The sequence below is a fragment of the Lepisosteus oculatus genome, chromosome 5 (genome assembly GCF_040954835.1).
Source record: "Lepisosteus oculatus isolate fLepOcu1 chromosome 5, fLepOcu1.hap2, whole genome shotgun sequence".
Classification (NCBI taxonomy): Eukaryota; Metazoa; Chordata; class Actinopteri; order Semionotiformes; family Lepisosteidae; genus Lepisosteus; species Lepisosteus oculatus.
Genome location: NC_090700.1, coordinates 10,651,894 through 10,671,792, shown reverse-complemented (window position 1 = coordinate 10,671,792; position 19,899 = coordinate 10,651,894). Strand labels below are relative to the sequence as shown.

Below are 19,899 nucleotides of genomic sequence, written 5' to 3'. Positions count from 1 at the left end.
TCGAAATGTGGAAGGAGAAAAGAGATGGCTTAGGAAAACTGAATACTAAACCAACCAGGCTGATTGAACAGGCTGAAAACCAATAGAAGGTAAGCAGAGAAAAGTGTAAAACAAGATAAGAGAGCCTTTGTCCAGGAATTTGCAAGAGTGGCAAACCTGGCTAAAGCAGGAGCAAAATGTAATCTCGTATATAAAATCACTATTCAGTTCTAGTGTATAATATTAATCATACCACGCCGGCAGAGAATAAATAAGAAAAGATTAATAACACTAGAAAGAGAACAAGCTAAAAGATGCTTCCTGCACTTTGCAGAGGTTCTAAATTGTAACTGATGGTCCAGCTAATCTTTTCAATGACATTGTTGACATTGATACCAACCTGTCTATTGTAGCCCTCAATTTCATAGAAAAGTGGCAAAGTCATACCAGAAGCCTGGAGTAAAAACACCATTATTTAACTGCCAAAACTGTAACTTTGACAACTGAGAACTCACACTCCTTTCTAAGACAAGCAACATCTTCTGTGCAGTCCTTCCCTATTTCAATACACTTAGTGGTTTGAAGTGAAGTCTTGAGTGCAGCAGGCCCAAATTATTTTCCTGTTTCTTTTCACCATTGACTGGGATGTGTGTCAAACAGCATTAGACCATCACAGGAAAATTCAGTGGACCCACTTTTTGCTCTTTCTTTGAGACAGTTTTAATGGTGATACAGCTTACAAGAACCAAATAAAAGATGTCTTCCCAACAATAGCACTATTTTTGGCTTACAGACCATCGCAGAGAAGCATGCTATTTTCTAGTACAGGGGTCGGCAATCCCTAGCTCACCTCAAAATGTAGATGTTTGCATGGCATGCAAGCCCATTTTACATTACATTTATTTCTCCTATGTTGCACAAAAGAGACAGATAAATAAAATAAAGCATAATACATAATGCCTGAAAAATATTAAAGTTTCTGTGCAAAATAATGTCCCCAATCCTTAGGACCACATACCACTGCAATTAAAGAAAATAAACTTCAACTTGCACATGCTTTTACACATGGCTCTAAATGCACTGTGCTAATGTATTATATATAAAAATGGCATCATTTTTAATGACCTTCCCCAAGGAACTGCAGAAGGAGTAAATGTGATGAGGCAATTATTAAGTTTCTAACAGAGACTACTACTGCTTTTGGACTAGGTAGTTAAGTTATAAAAAAGTATCTTTCATTCATTTTATAGCTGTTCAACAATCTTCTGAAATCTCATGAGGATGTGGTCTTTTAAATATAGTACACCTTCTATACATATTTAGACTTTTATCTATCTGTACAGATTTGCTATAATAATTATCATTCAAGTAATAACTATCAAGCTTGTGCTGTGCAGTCCATACTGAGTACTTTTGTACATTTGTTGGCAGACATGTTATAACAAATATGTTTGTGCCAAGGCCCATCTTTTCCACAGCATAGCGCATTACTTGTACATTCAGTTTCTTTGGATTATGACCAACAAATATTTTATAATTTTTTCCGCCTTATCTAGAAACCAGAGATATCGGCTACCTCCAATTTTATTCTGTTTTCAGTCACTGGATGATACATGTTTAACAATTTTAAATTTTCAAATGTATCGTACAGTACTCATGAGATATGCTCTGTTCAGAAAAGAGCTGCTGTTTGTAGTCCAGATACTTCCAAGGTCTCATTTCCCTTTATGTTCAATGTTTTTATTCTTGAATTTAAAAATGTAAGCAAATGTGCAAGAAGAAAACAAAAGGGTGTTAATGTTGCATTAATTCACGCAGTGCTAATCTATAATGGAATAATAAATCAGTTATCATTAAACATATCAAAATTCTTGAACACTAAAATGTTTTTAAATTGTCCATGTTTTATTAATAAAAATAGGAAACAGATCTTGTATTAACTCTACCCACATATAATGGCTAGAACTCCTTATTGCATGGATGATCATCTTAATGTCTTGGGCTGTACAATCCTGCACGTTTCCTATATTTAAATTGAATTTGGGAATATAGAAATGAGCTTATTCAGGATTTTTTACCCCTTTTAATAGAATAATGTAGCTAATTATTTGCTTACCTAGAGCAGTTTAGCGCCTTATTCAATTTGTAAAGTGCTGACAGTTTAAAACAACCTTTAAAGCTTATTTGGCTACAGCCCTATGGGACACAAATTGTCCCTGTCCTAAATGATAAGTGACTAAAAAAAGCTGTCTTCTTAATTGAGATATCTGGGTTCAGATAGAATTCAAAGCTTGAAGTTCCCTATGACCAATTTAGTGTGTTTAACTTTTTCATTTTTTCAGTTCTGCTAAATTCCAATAAAGAGGGCTAGTATTTTAGAAATGATCAATCATGTTTTGATTCAAAGAACTAGTAGTAATCATATTAATAGGCTTTGAACAGTAATTATTTCAATTTTGCCTATTAGTACATTCATCACAATATGCTGTTTTCTCCATATGCAGTGTGTATAAATAATTGTTCTTTTGTATGAGAAAAAATGTAGATAACTGCTGAAGAATAGTATGAATCATTGTCTAATGGACAGTGAGCCTTAATTAAGGGACAATTGATTTTGCCATTTGTAAGAAGTGTGTTGCATGTAAATCTGAGGTAATACTTATAAATCAGCCTGGTATTCTTTTTAATTGGGGCTGAATATTGACATGCCCCATATACGTACTGTAAGTTCAATTGGAATCACTTACAAAGGAAACATTCTTTAGTCACTCCTATTCACAGTCACATAGACAGTGCTCTTTGGTGTCAACAATCAACAACCAATACCACAGGAATATTCCTTTCCCCCTCCCTTTTGTAAATATTGTGGATTTTGGAAGCATTATGATTTCTGGACATTTCATGTTTTGGATTTGTCATTGATTTTGTGCATGTTGAGACAGTGTTGAAGAATATACAACTAAAGCTCCTCAAAAATGTGAAAAATGTGTATAACAAAACATATTGGTGAAAAAGCTGGTCAAAGCTTTGAAGTAGCTTAGCTAATCAATATGATCTTTTCAAGGTGTTCACACATTTTTTACCACAAACTAAAGAAAGCCTGACATCCTGTTAGATGTGTCATTCTCTGTGTTTGCAGAGTTACATACCAGCTGAAATCTGCATTATAAACATAAGTAAACAAAATATTCATTGCTCAAACTAAAATATTTTATACAAATAACGTGAGCATATTTTGTTTTGTTTGGAGGATTTTGTGGTGAAGAAAACATTTATTTCTGTCAGGAAGTGAAAGACCACTAACCTGACTTCATTGACTGATTTAGTTTTCCAAACACTTCTTTAAAGAAAAACATCTTGGATGCTCTGGTAGCTTTCTGCTGGGTATTTACCATGTATCAGTTCTTGTCAAATATTTTCATACTTTTGTTGAATTGTAACTAAAAGGTGGTTTCCAGGTGTACATTCAGGTTTTTCTTTGTAAATTCAAAAGGGTTTTGTGTTGCTTTCAGAATTTTAGCCTATGTAATGGAGTATCTGTCAAAAATAGTAACATGTATTTTTAAATACATGACATTCAGATTTATTCATACTACTTTAATCGGTATTTTGTAGACCCTTGTTTGTCTTGGATAGCAGGAAGTGCTTCCTGTAGCCTTGATAAGTTCCGAATCTTCTCAGAAGGGCTCACCACACCTCCATGCAGAACATCTCCAGCGTCTTGTTGTGATCATCTTCTTTAGCTCTTACTATACATTTTGTAAAGAAGATTGCGATGACCAATCAAGTTCTTTAATTTTTTTTTTGCTCTCTTACCTCTCTAAAAGTCTATTTGCAACCAAATTATCTGGGGGATATTGCTCAATAAACAAAACTGTTAATTGGAATTACAGCACCCTCACTCCTGAAAAGCCTCACTTTCTGTACTTTTGGACCAATTAAAACATAACTAGAAACAAAATAAATGAATATTGTAGGCCTGGCATTAAACTGACTATATGCATTTCTGTATTGTAGCCGTGGTAGCTTAGACAGCAAGGGCGTTTAGCTCCTGACGAGAAGGTCCCAGGTAGGGGCAAGTGATGTAGCTTGGTCTAATTCATCCCAGGCGGCTCCCAGGTCCACTCAGCCTGCTTTCCAAATGAGTACCGGGGGTTAATCCTTCTGGGGTAATAGGCTGGCCGGAGCGTGGTGCTGACCACATCACCTCCACCTCCAGTGATGGATGGTCAAGAAAAATGGTGGCCCTCGCCCCCCATTCCCCAATGAGCCTTTATAGCCTGAAAAGGGACCTGCGTACCTTACCTTATCCCGATGATCAGCAGCAGGCATTGGGCTGTGTTTGTGGTCATTATGGAATGCTATTCATGTTGAACATTCTTTTGGTATTTACCGTGTTCTAAATGGATATTGCCTTTTCTATGTATATGCAGGCACCCTTTGTCTAGAGTCTAAATAGTTATGTATCATTTATTTAGAAATGGCTGTATGAAACCAGTGTTTAAAAGTATGAGAAAGTATGGCTTCAAGAATAAAAAAATTCCACCCCCCACCACCACCTTTTGCAAGTCAAATATCAATCAGCAATGGGCATTATCATTTCCCTTTTTACACGTATTACTGCACAGTCTTAAATCATGTAAGACGCAGTCAGATTGCTTTCTCTGAAATTGACTATTGATTTATCATGCCACAAAGGTCTTCTGTATGATGGTGTTGGAGTGTTCAACTCTGCTCTCCAATTGTGAATTGTGATTTAATCATATCCTTTGCACTGACAGTGTATTTCAGAATTTTGGATGAATTTTTTAAAATGTACGTGGGTTTAGAATAGAATAATAGTAGAATAATATACAACCAGCAGATGTATGTTATTTGCTTTGTTTTTTCCTTGAATTGTTCACCGAAGAACCATAGTAAAATATCTTGCCTGACTTAATGTGTATGCAGCTACACGCGTATCTTACAAATTAAGTTATTTACAAAGTATGGCTTCTCACCACACCTTTGTCAGTCAATGTTACAATGTCATGGTTACGATGAATCTTTGCACAATATTATCCGTCAGATTTCAGTACATAGAACTGTTTCACTAATATGCTGAACCAAGCTACTGATAAGCAGTATTTGGTATGACTGTTTAAACCTTTTAATGCCACTATTTTAGAAACTTCAAAATACATACAAGAGTTGTAAGTTCATATCTGGTTTCATCTACATAATGGCCTGAGGTTTCTAAACCTAATGTAAGTCTGAGATTTAACTCTAAAATAAGCTGTATGATGCATATTTTTAAGAAATGAGCAAAGTCACCAGAATTTTTAATGCATTCATATCAAGATACTGAAAGACTTGTGGAGAGCTTTAGGTTCTTTTCTGAGCTACCAGCTCAGCTTTATGGAGTTAATGACCCTTGGAAGAATAGAATATTCTGACTATGTGAAGAATTGTCTTGCATAACAAAGAGATCACAAATCTCTTTCCTGGCATCACCCTGTGCCAGGGAGCAAGTTTAATCCTTGTGTTACTGACCCGTCTCCAGTTTCTAACCCCCACACATTTTTCAAATCCCACTGCATCCATCCAGGCCTTTGGCTATAGCCAACATAAAGAGCGATAAAAGCTACATTTAAGAGCTAGTGCTATAAATATCTTTGAAACACTCCTTATTTTGAAGAGCTTTGTAGCAAAATTAACCTTAAATATGGCCTTGGAGAGTTCTTAATCTTTCTTCACAGAATCTACAGATTGTTTTAGCTGTGCCTTTCATTTTAAGGTGTTTGCAGGTCAAGGCAGATGGCTATGAGAGGTTTAGGTGACACGAAGCTCAGGGATACAAGTAAACCACAGTCTGTTGCAGATCGAGTAAAATCAGGAGTGGAAGGTGAGTTAGTCATGTAGGCCCCAAATTCTGTATTATAGTTTTACCCGTGACCTTACATGTAAGTCTGTAGGACTTTTTTGTATTGTATTGTATTTCTTTGTATGAAAGCTACTGATTCTGAAACAGTGATTATCAGAACCTTAATTATTTTTGGCAAAAAAGAAAAGAATGAACAAAGAGTAAAAACTTCCAGTTAATTAAATTTTATTTATGATGCTTCTCGCTTTTAAAAGTTTAAGGCCAAATGTGTTCTAATGGAAAATACAGTTTTCATTATAATATAACTTCAAAAGGATCTGAATCTTTGTTTTTGTTTTTTGTTATATGCTGCATACAAATCCTGTGTAATTAAAATTGTATTTCAGATCCCATCATTCTGAATGACTGTCAAGGAATCATTTTAAACTCTCTTTATTTTTTTACTATACCTATTGTTTAATACAGAACAATTCATACAGTTTTGAATATAACCAATCTCATAAATAATAATAATAACATTATAATTATTATAATAATCATCATAATCAAGTGAATATTATTTTGTAACAGATTTTAGCCAAACCATAATGGCTTATACAGTGGTAGTTATGAATGGAAAACAAAAAACCTGTTCAGATGTCCCATTTATGGCTCATGGATTCTATGCCAATGAAAGATTTGCATTTAAACCTCTTTCTACCCAGCAGTACTTAACCATATTTTCAGACCAATCCAGAAATGCCATTTCAGTTTGCTACAGCAATTGCAGATAATCAGCAGCATGCTAATCCCCTTGTGTTAGTTATGTCTTATGTTAAACGGGAAGAAATTCTAATCTATTAATTCAGAATATCTGTTGTTAAAAAAAAGACAGCAGTCAGCTGGCTATATGCTGGAGGGGCAAAGGGTGAGTTGTGGCCTGGGAACAAATCTCATTGCATTAAAACACACACATCTCATTTTACTGTACCTCAGCTGTCAACTTAAAGTTTCTCATGCAACTGCTGTCAAGAGCCAGAATTGCAATCTGTAGTTACCATCATCTGACAAGATTAGAATCTAGGGCGAAATGGTTAAAGGCAGGTTTATAGCAAGGTTTTAAATTTCTAGGATTTGCTTTGCCTTGGTTAACCAAACAGCATAAGGGGAACGTAATAGCTGGGTAACTCAAACTCTTTCTAAATCGAGAGTAGTACCAATTTTTATTTTTATACTGCATTCACTGTTAAACTTTTTTTTGAGAGACTGCTTCCAGCCAGTCTATGTTCTGTATCTGTATCGTCTGCCTTGACTGGCAGCTTCACCTTGGCCAAATATTAATTGACACAAACAAGTCGCAGTAAATAAAGTGATGTTTCTGTGTGACCTATTTGGTAACAAGTGATACTTAAATGGATTGCAAAACTGCTGCTTTCTTTACTGTTGCTATAGAAACAGAGAAAAGGTCATTGAAGGTACTCTATGCCAACACCTACAATCAGAGGACCACATTTGGAACTTGAATATGAATAACAGTCTGTTTTTTTTTCTCTCATTTTGTCTTTTGAGAGTGAAAGCAACTTCTAATCTGGTAGTATAACTTTTCATTAATAAGCTGCAGTGATTAGTGTTCTGTTGCTTTGTAGAACAACTTTTCACATTCGTATCTCATATATTTTTAAATAACTGAAGTTGAGATGTTCGAGAGCAAATTGATAGTTTAGGTAAGTACAAATATAGGTAACACTCATCTCTTTCCTTATTAATGTTTTACTTTTTTGCATCCCTCCTCTAGACCAACATCACCCTTGCAGTAGATTCCTGATGTATCCTCCCTTGGTCTCATTTTTATGGCCTTAGCCAAACAATTTCAAGCTAATTCTGTGAATCTGTGAATTCTGTATCACTTTAGTGATTTCTGTATCTCATTTAGTTTATGAGATTCCCCATATACAGTATTAAATTGTACAAATACTGAGATTTGTACAAAACACCTGAAATTAAATACTTAACAGTACTACTAAAATTATCATCATTTGAATGTACAGAGCCTTGCAAAAGTATTCATCCACTACCAATCATATCATATTTCAGTTACAAGTAATAAATATAAGATAAGATCACTTTATTAGCCATATACAATTTCTTGTATTAGGAATTTGTCTTTTCGCATACCCTGGCTTACTCTCCATGAGACACACAGGCACACAGACAGGGAGAGAAGCCTGGGGTCAGAGCGCAGGGTCAGCCATTTATACGGCGCCCCTGGAGCAGTTGGGGTTAAGGGCTTTGCTCAGGGACCCAACAGAGTAGGATTCCTCTGTCGGCCGCAAGATTTGAACTGCCAACCTTCCAGCCACAGGTGCAGATCCTTTTTCAAGTAATCAGTTTTATTTACCACTGTAATAATTAAATTGAGCGGTTTTAAATGGCGAAGAAGGCAGAATGTCAAAAAAACCTGCAAGAAAGATATACAAAGTTAAATTTACCAGTTGCATAAGTATTTCTATATACTGTTTAAATTGTTCTCCCAATATGTTATGTACCTCTAGTAGCAATTACTGTGCTCATGAATTTCTCTGCCATCTTTGCACTTTGCAATCTTTGCAGTTATGCCATACCAGTGAGATGGTATAATTTTGTCTATTCCTGTTAAATTTTACTTTAGTTCTGACAAATATGTAGGTGGTAGTTTATGAATAGCAATTGTCTAATAAATTGTCACATCTTTGACTGGGTTTTGGTATTCTGCTTCAGATCTTTGTCATGCTGAAGCGTGAAGTTTTAACCCAGGTTTGATTCTTTTCAATTCTTTGGCGAATTTCTTTCTCAATTTCTTGTAGGATTCATCTGTACTTTTCACCATTCATTTGTCCTTCAGTCCTGACAAGATTCCCAGTTCCTGCTGATGAGAAACATTCCTATAACATACTGTTACCACCATGCTTGACAGTTGTGATGTATTGGACTGGGTGATGTCCTTTATTTTGCCTGCACCGTTATTTTGATGCACAGTAATCATTGTATTTTGGCCCAAAAGTTAAATTTTATCTTGTCTGACCGTTAAACCTTCTGCCACATTATTTAAGATTAATCTTTTGGAGTAAAGGCTTCTTTCTTCTCTCTTTCTTCTTCCTATCCCATATAGCCCAGCTTTATGCAGCGACTGGGGTATTGTCAGTGTACAGTATGAACAGTGAATCCCATTTCAGACGTGCAACTTTGAAAACCTTTCAAAGTCACTGTTGGCTTTACAGTGGCATCCCTAACCAATTTCCTCTTGTCCAGCTGCTCTGTTTGGATGGGCAGTCTGATCTACTGTATGTACTGTAGTATCTGGATGATAAGATGCACATTCCACTTGTTAATGATGGACATCACTGTTCTCAGAGGCATAAGTAACCTCCTCCTGATCTATCACTTTATCCCTGTTTTGTTTCAACTTGGTCAATTTGTCATATCACTGTGTGAGATACATCTCCAAATTCAATATTTTTTAAAAGAAATTAATGGGAAAGATGTATTTACTCTGAAGTCAAGTTAAACTACTTTTAATTATTCAGACAGAGGCTATTATACTATATTTCTGTCCAATTTAGGATAGACTACTTAAGCAGTTGAGAATCTTCTAATTGTCTTTAAAAATCAAATTTATTTATAGACTACCATCATTGTTTTGCTTTGGCAGTGTGGAGTAGAATCCAACTATAAAATCCTATCTGAAACTTTTAGGGGAGTGAATATCTTCGCAAAGCACTGTACACATTAAATAGTAGATACTGTATAATCCTCTTAATACTGTAATAAATACCTAACATGTCAGGATCCCCAAATGGCCTAATCGGATCTAGCGTTTTTTCAGATGTTTCACACTCTGGCAGGTTATTTTAAATGATTTATAAATGCAAATATGCCTAAAGATTGAAATTTATTTAGCAAAGTGATGGCTATACTGTAGATGTAATAAATCTATACTATCTATAGTATGCACTTTTTGCCTTAGCAATTATAGTACTGCAGCTCAGCAGTGGTCTGAGTATAACTGTCCAGTGTTGCAACAGACAATGTTTTATTATTGCTGTGATTACAATAACTTTGGAGTCTTGGGAATGACATATATGCTGCACAATGTTTTTGTAAATTTGTATAGGAAGTGGAACACAACTTTTACTTAAAAAATAAATTTCACATTAGACGTATTACATATATACAGTAAGGGTGGATGTAATTAAAGAGTTATTACACAATTATCACATCTGAAGATGAACAAATTTTAACACTTCTAAAGCATGTCAATATTTTCTGAATGGATTTAGCTTATAAACCGGAATGGTTTTTATACCCAGTGAGGGACTGTTTCTAAAAGATGTTATAGTGAAATGTCAAAATATGTTCCAGTTTTAGTTTTCTCTATTTAAGTTTTTTGTGTTAACAAGAAATCTGCTGAAAATTCTAAAATAAATGAGGTATTCCAATTCTTTAAATTTGTGAAAAATATATATAAGTTATTTATTAAACCAAATTTTCAGTTTGACATTAAAAAAAGTAACTTGGGTGTAATCAGGTGATGCTACAGGTGTACTTTCTTTCAGTGATTTGAAACAGAAATCACAAGGATAAGAGAGGAGTTTGAGTGGTTTGATATTGATCCAATGCACTGGCTCCTTTTTTGTTGATGAATTTACTTTGTGATTTCTATAGTGTTTTTTTATTTTTACATTTTAGGAAGTGAGATTGGCATTAAAGTGCATTCTAGCCCCTGTTTTGCTTCATTTCTTTCTGTAAGGCATGAAAGAGCTTTCTCCACCACCTTTGAATCTGAAGAGAATGTATAAGGAAACACTGGAAATTGAGCCAGTCCTGATCATCATTTCACCTGGGGCTGATCCTTCCCAGGAGCTCCTGGAACTAGCTAGCGAGACAGTTGGCAAGGAGAGCTACCATGAGGTAAATCTGTGCTCTGAGTCAAGGCAAACAGCACTGCTTATCTCAGGCCTGCAGGAAGATAGCAAGAAGGAGGCTGTTGGTTTGGGGTTCCTTTTCTAAATGAAAGCTGAAGAGAAAAACACCCATATAATTAAGAGCTGTGGTCGATACCATCATTTCCTACTCCAATCTGTGTAATCCTCACAACAGCATGAGGGAGAGAATAAAACAGTTCTGAAAGTTAATGAGGCACCATTAATTTTTTGATTAGCTCTCTATCTCTGCAGTATCAGTAAACTGGTAGGCTCAGCTTTACCTATAAACAATTGAATATGAACATGCTTTGCATTTTTTGCCCTGATTTCAAAGATTGATATAGATTACCTTTTCTTACAGCAACTTAAATTGGACATTGAGTGATGTTTTTTTTTCATTTTTTTTTGTGCAGGTGGCTATGGGCCAGGGCCAAGCTGACATAGCCATTCAGGCTCTTAAAGAATGTGCACGCAATGGAGAATGGCTTTGTTTAAAAAATCTACATCTGGTTACAGCCTGGCTTCCCCTGCTAGAAAAGGTGAGTGTGTTGCTGAATCAAGTCTCCAGACTGAGACATTTAGACATGCTCCAATTTTGTATCGTTTGGAATAAAAAATGTGAGCATTATTAAGGGAGCAATCTAAATTATTTTTATGTTTTTAAGAGAAGATGCCAATTGATCATCTTGAAGTAGTTTGGAGTATAAATTGCTCCTGTTGGCATAACAATTGATATGAGAGTTGTCTGATACCTAAGCAGTCCTATTAATGTAGATGAATAAAAGAGTAGAGCCCAAGATGGAACTCTGTGGAACTCCATCAGTGATTTGAAGAGGAAGTGAAATGTGTGTCAACTATTACAATGTATATGGTTTTGCACGAAGTTCTGAAACACTTTAATTCCTTTTTATTCATCAAATAAAAAGAACTTTTCTAAAACCTTACACTTTCAGGACTTCTACAGGTAGAAGTGTCAAAAATCTTCAACACTCTTGTGTTATCCTTCCATTTTAGTTACTGTTCTGTGTTTTAAGTACCATTTCAAGAGAAGCATCTTGTATGCTATATTGCTAGCCTTGGTCTTTTAAAGAAAATCTGCTGTCAAACTACAGTACCTTTCTACAGTACAGTACAGTAGTTTCTACATTTCATTGTCTTTGGTTACAGTAAACAAAAGACAAATTCCAAACCAATGCGCAGTTTAACGATCACAATGCTGATTTGTACCTTCATGGATTAACATTTTGTTGCAGTGATTTTTTCATATCTAAAACGCAGTTCAGTCATGTTAGCATTAAGGACTACGTAGAAATGTCTCAATGCAAGATAAGTTTTGTATTTTTTTAATTAGTAGCTCAGATTTGAAAGAATTAAAAACCAAACAACTGTACACCTGATAATACAGAAGGTCATTGTCTTTGACAGGAAAGCTTATGTTATTTATTGTGTAGTGTACAAGGGATATACTAAGGCATGATCCTTACCAGAACTCCAAAACTTGGCAGTGCAGTTCTGTTTTTATGGTTATTAATATTACTACAAAAAGGATCATTTTCTTTAGCTGAAGGAATGAAAGTTCGTGCTAGGGCAGTGTTTAAAGGTGATTCCTGAAAATCAGTGAGAACTGAATATTTGTGCAAAGAAATATGTTACTTTAGCCAAACGGAGAGGGTTAACATTGTGGTTCATATTTAAATATAAAATAACACAGGTATATGGTAACTCATTGGTTACCATTGTGTCTGACTGAAATGATTTAATGGTTTAATCCAATGTTATATGAACTTTGCTCTCATTTATACTCACGGAAGCTTGAGGCTTGTATTTTAAACTTCGCTTCCATATTAGAAGTAAAAAAGTCTGCTATAACTAAGACCAGTTTTGCTGAAGGAAGGCTTGTGCAAAGATTTCAGGTCTGGCATTTTCAAACACTGGTCAAGGGGGAGTGAGCAGCTACTCTGGACTGTTTCTGCCTCAGAAAGATTACAACACAGAAAAGTAGGTGTCACCTCTGTGCAACCAAGGGTGAATCTGTGAAGAAACATGATAAAAGCGAAAACAAAAAAGTGCAGTGTAAATAACAAGTCTTCCAAAAGGGGCAATAAGATTTGCAACAGCAATTTCCCTGGGGATCTTTTACAGTTAAAACAATATTTAGTCCTTAGTAAAATGTAAAACATGAAGCCATTATAAGTGCTGAACTGAAATCTATATCTAGATTCCAAATTCCAATAAATTTACTGGATAAAGCCTTTTCTACCATCAGAATATCTTGTGTTTTAGCTACTAAAATGTTTTTTTTTAAGTTCAGAGGAAATAGTTACCTCCACTGAACCCTCTTAAGTATTTTAACACTTTATTTAATTTCATTGTAAAGGAAAATGAAAGCGTAACAATTTGAAGAATACAGTATAGTACAAGGAGGACATGGTTAGTCACCACAGGCTAATTCCATGAGGGGAAGCTACTCTTGCTTTAAAGAGGTTTACTAAGGGAAGAGGTTTCTTTCCTTTAATATGAGTTAGAATAATATTTTTCTCAAAAGGGTCGACATGGTGGTGTAGTGGTTAACATTTAATCTCTGGGGCTCTGGGTTCAATTCTAGACCTGGGGTGCTATCAGCATGGAGTTTGCATGTGGGTTTCACAGTACAGTATATACACAATTGAATAATAGAAACACTCTTTGTGTTTCCCCCTATTGTTGTGGGATAACGCGACATGTATAACTTAAAAAATCTTCAGAGATGTTAGTCTTTCACGAGGAAGGAAAAACTAAAGAATCAATCAAGCACATTCTGTATTATTCTGTCATGAAGGTAAATGTCAGACCTCTTTGAATACAAATAAACAAGGAAAAGTATTTGGTTCATTATTCCATGATAATCCCATGCTTTTTTTATCTAATCAAAGTGGATTCTTACCACTTAGTTGAAAGTTAAACTGTTTTAAGATGAATCATGAGTTTAGTAAATACTGTATTTCTTTAAAGAAGCTTGTCTTTGTTTCCTCAAATCAAGGATCGATCTCTGCGTTTGTGTTTGAAAAAGTGCAATGGTATCAATGAGGGATTTAGAAATTAATAAAAATAGGTAAAAATGAAAACATTTGAGTAACTTAATTAATGGTCATAGTACACTGCTGTACCATCAGCTGTCAAGAATGTAGGAAATACAGATGTTTACATACAGTATGTGAAAAAACATTAAATACCTTGACTAATTTTGAATGACATGTCTAGTGTTACAGTGAATATGAATGTTCAGGGGAATTATCTGCTTTATAGCCAGAAATGATTATTATGAATAAAATATTTCCATCTTCTTCTGCTTCGGGAGGCCTCTGAGTTGTTTGCTGTAGTTAGGCAAATAACCACTCTATCATTCTCACCTTTCAGAATATTATTCTTTGTTTAATTTGCATTTCAAAATGCACCTGACAAAAATAACACTTGCTTTGGTTTTAGAAATTTGCAGAGGCCTTAAATGTCATTGAATCAATTTTTTAGCTTTGCTCATTTTAATTAGTATTATCACTGAAATATTATACAATTATTATCCCAAGATGAACAGAATTGCCAAATTTATATCTTATAATAAAGTAGTTGTAATCAATGCTCCCTGTTTAATTATGCATTGGGATCCATGGCATGGTGTCAGCTAGGATCTCTCAGGCCTACTGAAGCAATAAAAGTATATTGGCAGTCTGTGCTGGCTGATTTAATACTCTCCCCCACCCTAAAGTAATGTGCAGTGGTGTTTTCTGGAGCAATTGCTTTTGTATGTTGTTTCTCTGTTATTAACATAGATTGTATTATAACACTTATATAGGAATATAATCTCTTTATGTACTATGCAGTATGAAATAGTTCAAGTAGCTAGCTGCGTCAGCATTGCGTAGGCTACAAAGGAACAAGTAAAGGTTTATTCCATGCTGAAAAGAAAAGAAAGAAACATTTTACACCCGAAGAAGGCTCCACAGCCAAAACATTGTGTTCCCTTTCTTCTCTTTTTCAGCTTGGAATAAAGCTTTATTTGTTCCTTTAAAGTATTATACAATTTATATTTAAGTTCATATTTGTATGGGCAATCATCTACCAGATTTGTTTTATTTAACCATGAACAGGATGTTTCAGGCACAAAAACTTATTTTGATTTATTTTCAGTATTTTGGCACTGCACATATCTGAGCTTCCATTTCTCCATTTACCTCATTTTGTAGTTTCTCATGTTCTAGTTTCAGTGACCAGGCTGCATTTTGAATATGAATACATAGTTTTTTTTCTGCAGTAGTGCAAATAATAATGTGGTATTCTTTGGAAGATGTGCTAGTACTGTATATAGTGGGAAGATGCTGCAGTTCTTTACCTTATGAATGAATAGATTTTATCTGTTTTTACAAACAGAAAATAGTCAACTGGATGCCCTACAATTAAACTAAAACTGATGTTTGACGTTTCCTCCTTTTATGCAATACAAACAAAATTAATTTTATACTAAAGCATATTTTTATATATTAATTGTATGTTAAAATGCTTAGAGAAACAACCACATGAAACGGAACGCATCTGCAAGTGCACAGTTCAAAGGCATGCAAAGAATCCTACTGTAGGTGTAAAAGTAGGCCAAAGAAACGTAAAAATTAGAACAATATGTAAATATAATTACAGTGATTGCTTCTTTCATTTAATTTTACCCTCTTGTCTCAGGAATTAAATGCTCTTCAACCCAAAGCTAGCTTTCGCCTCTGGCTTACAGCTGAAGTCCATCCAAAGTTCACTCCCATACTACTTCAGTCCAGTTTGAAGATTACGTATGAGGTAAGGTTTTAAACATGTTCATTTTTTGACATTGCCTTGCAGAAGTAACAAAGTAATAGTAGCAGTAGCATTTTGAAAACCGGAAAGCCCAGGCTTTTGTCAAACATTCCAGCTTTGTATTGTGAGCACAATAGTGTATGCTATCCAGATACTGAGTACTGTATGTCACTTGGTTATACCTTCCTTGTGTTACATTACAGCGTTAACCATCATACATTATTTCAGTCTGTCAGTTTCTTTCTGTATGCACTGCCCATCTTTGCACTGTTGATATTTATTGGTTTACCTGTCACTGCAAGCAAGGTGTCCAGTTGACAATTTTTTTGTATTTCACTTTAAACTTGTTTTTTGTATTCACTTTTAAATATTCACAGCTTGAGCCAAACAAATAGTCAAAATGTTTTTTTTTTGGTTGTTGTGGTGGAATAGCATGTTTTCTCTACTGCTATGGGCTACAACTATATCTAATATATTACATTTTTTTATTGGTTTTACAATAGAAATAAGAACTACAGGTGTCAAACTGTCATACATGAACAATGTACAGGTAAATCAAGAATACATGATTGTTGTGGACTACCAACCTGATGCTTTATAAATATTTGTATCTTTTCAGGTACAAAAAGGGATTCTTTTCATGGGGCATTTTGTTTTAGCACATTGACGTCTATGAAGTTATTATTAGACAACCAAGCATACCCACTTGGTACAAGTGTTTTGTAACATTTTGTAATATTTAGAACAGTCCAGCCAGTTCACTGTTGTGGGGGAGCTGGAACCTATCATGGCAAGCAAGTGGTGCCAGGCAGGGTACACCCTTGATGGGATGCCAGTCCATCACAGGGCACACATACACACACAAAGACAAGCACACACACACACAGTCACACCAGAGCCAGTTTTCCCAGAAGCCAGTTAACCTACCAGTATGTTTTTAGCTATGAGAGGAAACCCTTGTGAACACAGGTAGCAGCCCAGGTCTGGAACTGAACCTAGGGCCCAAGAAGTATGAGGCAACGATGCTTACCACTGTGCCACCGAGTTAAACCATAATATTTATTGTATTCATTTCATCCTGATACATATTCTACGGAATCAAATTGCTTAAGCATTTTAAATATTAGACATTCGGTATTATTATGCTCGTTTTAACAATAATGGTAAAACATTAAATATGTAAAATGTGGTGAAATCAACTTGCTCAGCACATACAGTACAAAAATAAAGTCATTTTAGGCCTTCATTCAGGGCAGTTGCTGGGCCCTGTGTTTCTGAGACTGCCAGCTATACTCTGGGCTGTCTGTGACCATGAGCTTCCAGTGGCTGGTGTACAGCTGGTTGGGGTTGGAAGGCTGCAAAAGTGGTCAAGGTTTCCTCACCTCAGCAAACAACTATGCAACAATGTTCCCTTGTATTTGACTGGTTTCCCATGAGTTTGCACTGTTACTACCAAGAGCTTCCTTAAATTCCTGTTCTAATGTCTTAACTCTCCTGTGTTTTGATGTGGGTTTACAGTGTGAAAAAAAGCAGAATGCCTGGTGGTTCAGCTTTTGCAAAAGCTGGGACTGTATATCTTAGCACTGAGCTCAAACTATTAACACTTGTTGATTCCAAATTGAGGAGTTAAGAAGCTACTCATTATTCACTCTCTAATTTAAATATAAAAATATAAAATTAAATGATCTTATACAGTATCTCCATTTTACTTAAGGTACTCAATAAAAATAACTATAATTATGCTATCACTTCCTTAGTGCATACTGAATTCTGAGAATCAAGAGTCTTCAAAGGGCTCAAGCAGGCTTTATTTATTTCCCCTACAATATAAGATCAGTATATTGACTATGGATATTGCATCTAACAGGGCCCTTTAGAAGGAAATTTGCTTGCCAAGAATCATAGTGTGAGACACTTGACTAAAAAAAATTCTGGGGTAACTGAAAAAAAATGCATTTCTGATCTTTTATTTATAGAGAAAATAATTGCTGTCTTCTATACAAAGTCGATAATGTTATGAAACCATTTCTTGAAATAGCATTATAGTGCTATCTATAGGTGTTAAGATGCATATATACATGCATCTTAAGGTGTTTTTTTTTTTCAGGGTAGTACAATCCTTACGAAAGGTGCATTCGAACCGCTGATGTGTATTACAAGAAATATTCAGATTTTTTAAAATTTGCATTCCATATTGTATGTCATTTTTTCCTTTGTTTGAATCATAGAGAACAGATTTGAAAAGATACAGAAGTGGATTAATGAACACAGTTTTTTTTTTATTCAAAAGACGTGACTGAATCATTTTATTGCATCCAGTCAATGATAAAAGATTCCATATGCCATAAAATGGATTTAGAGTAAACATTCTAATCACTTTTTTGTTCCTAGGCCCCTCCAGGCCTGAAAAAGAACTTGATGAGGACATATGAATCCTGGTCCCCTGAACAGATCAGCAAGAAAGGTCTGGTGCCTCGAGCTCAGTCCCTGTTTTGCCTGGCATGGTTCCATGCAGTGTGCCAAGAAAGAAGGAATTATATCCCTCAAGTACGTATTCTTCCTCCCGTAAGACCAAAATCAAAGTAAGAAAATAGTTAATGAGTTGGCACTTTGTGGTTGCTGGAAAGTTTGTTATAAATTAAAAAATCTCAAACAAGGAAAATATTCAATGTATTTAGGTGTGTTTTAAGAGTATGAATTTGCTACATTATGGGAACAAATATTCATTAGCTCTTATAGTTTCTTAACACTGAACAAACTGAATTGTTCAGTTCTAGTTAACTGTCACTAGCAGCTTTTTCACACATAATAGGATTCAGTTTGACATGTCTGACTTTGACCAATGAATCATACATAAAGTATATACATCATATACTATCATATTACTAAATATACTATCATATTCTCTGTTTAAAATCAAAGATAGTTAAGCAAGACATTACTTTTCTAAATCAATGTTTACTATTTCATTCTAATGCAATACAGATGGTCCTCTTCTTAAGTTCTAGTTTTCATTTGTGTAGCCTTATGTATAAAAGAAGAGTTATTGGTCTGTAATTTCTTGGGTCGATTTTGTCACTCATTTTGCAGTATATCTTTGTTGATGGTTGGACAACACATTAGCAGTTTTTCAATCAATGAGTATTGCTCCTGACTTGAAAATGTTTTATCTTTTTCCAAAATACAGTTCAATTAGTTTTGGTCGCGTTATGATCGCTATAATTGTTCCCTGTTCAAGCAGGGCTTAAGACATAAGCTTAAATGTCAATTAAATGTGTTTTCTTTTAACTGATCAAGATTCATTAGCATTAAGATTTGTATAAATATGATTGTATTTACATATGCAGCCTTTTTTATATTTCCATGTGTAAGGGCATGTCATTTCTTGTTACCCTATGGGGAATTTCAATTGAGATCAGTTCAAGATTAAATCTACTCCAATGGCTTATTTTTTCGTCTTTGTGTTCTGCGTTCTGGGGGTCCAGTGCCAACAGTCTGCTTCAGCTCAATCTCCACACGCAGAGAACACACATGCCAGTCAAATCAGCAGTTATTTTCAGCTTTCAAAACTGATTGAAAATGCCACACATAGCCCAAGGGTCTTCATGAAATTAAATTAAAATGTTCCATCCCTGACAGATGAATTTACATCTAAGGAAACATCTGCAAGACTAGCATATGATAGGTTTATTGAGCTGAAGAAGAATCTGGATCACATGGATCGAACAAAAATGTGATGGGTCATTCGTAGAATCCATTTGAAAAAAAATCTCTTCTAATTTGGTAAATTATTTGTAAAGAAGGTGTAAATGGCAGTATGCAAGATGCCAGTGTTTTATGAATCTTTTTCATCAAGCCTATGGCTAAACACCGCAAAAGTAAATATTTGTAATTTCCTCTCTGAATTTAAATTTTATCTACAATGCATAATAGGAGATATTTTTGTACTGTAGTAATTGCATGTTGCAAGTGACACTCATGGAATTATAAAGTATTTCAGACCTACACTAAAGCAGTTTCAAACAGAACTCCTGAAATTGCCATATATTAGGATTGATCATCCCAGACCGGTACTAAATTTACCACAGGTCATTCCAGTTTTTTGAAACATTGGTTTTCCAACAGATTGATAACCATACCAGACTATAAGGGAAATGAAGGATTTGATATCCATGATAAATTACTTACCAATGTAAGAAGGTTAGCTATCAGGCATGACTCTAAGATTGAACCATGTACCATATAATCACACTAACTGACATGTCTTTATAACTAATTCTTCATAACTAAAAGTTATGTTTA

At 34.9% G+C, this 19,899-nt stretch overlaps 1 protein-coding gene across 5 annotated transcripts in view; it reads left to right on the top strand.

The window, feature by feature from the left end:
• dync2h1 (dynein cytoplasmic 2 heavy chain 1) overlaps window positions 1-19,899 on the top strand; it is a 149,585-nt gene that overhangs the window by 78,541 nt on the left and 51,145 nt on the right. For 3 of the 5 annotated variants that reach the window (XM_069190090.1, XM_069190089.1, XM_069190092.1), the window contains 5 exons: window positions 5,756-5,863; window positions 10,608-10,768; window positions 11,196-11,321; window positions 15,490-15,600; window positions 17,989-18,144. In XM_069190090.1, coding sequence (XP_069046191.1) covers window positions 5,756-5,863; window positions 10,608-10,768; window positions 11,196-11,321; window positions 15,490-15,600; window positions 17,989-18,144 — 662 coding nt within the window. The remainder of the gene's footprint in view (window positions 1-5,755; window positions 5,864-10,607; window positions 10,769-11,195; window positions 11,322-15,489; window positions 15,601-17,988; window positions 18,145-19,899) is intronic. The other 2 variants (XM_069190091.1, XM_015341694.2) reach the window with 1 other exon arrangement.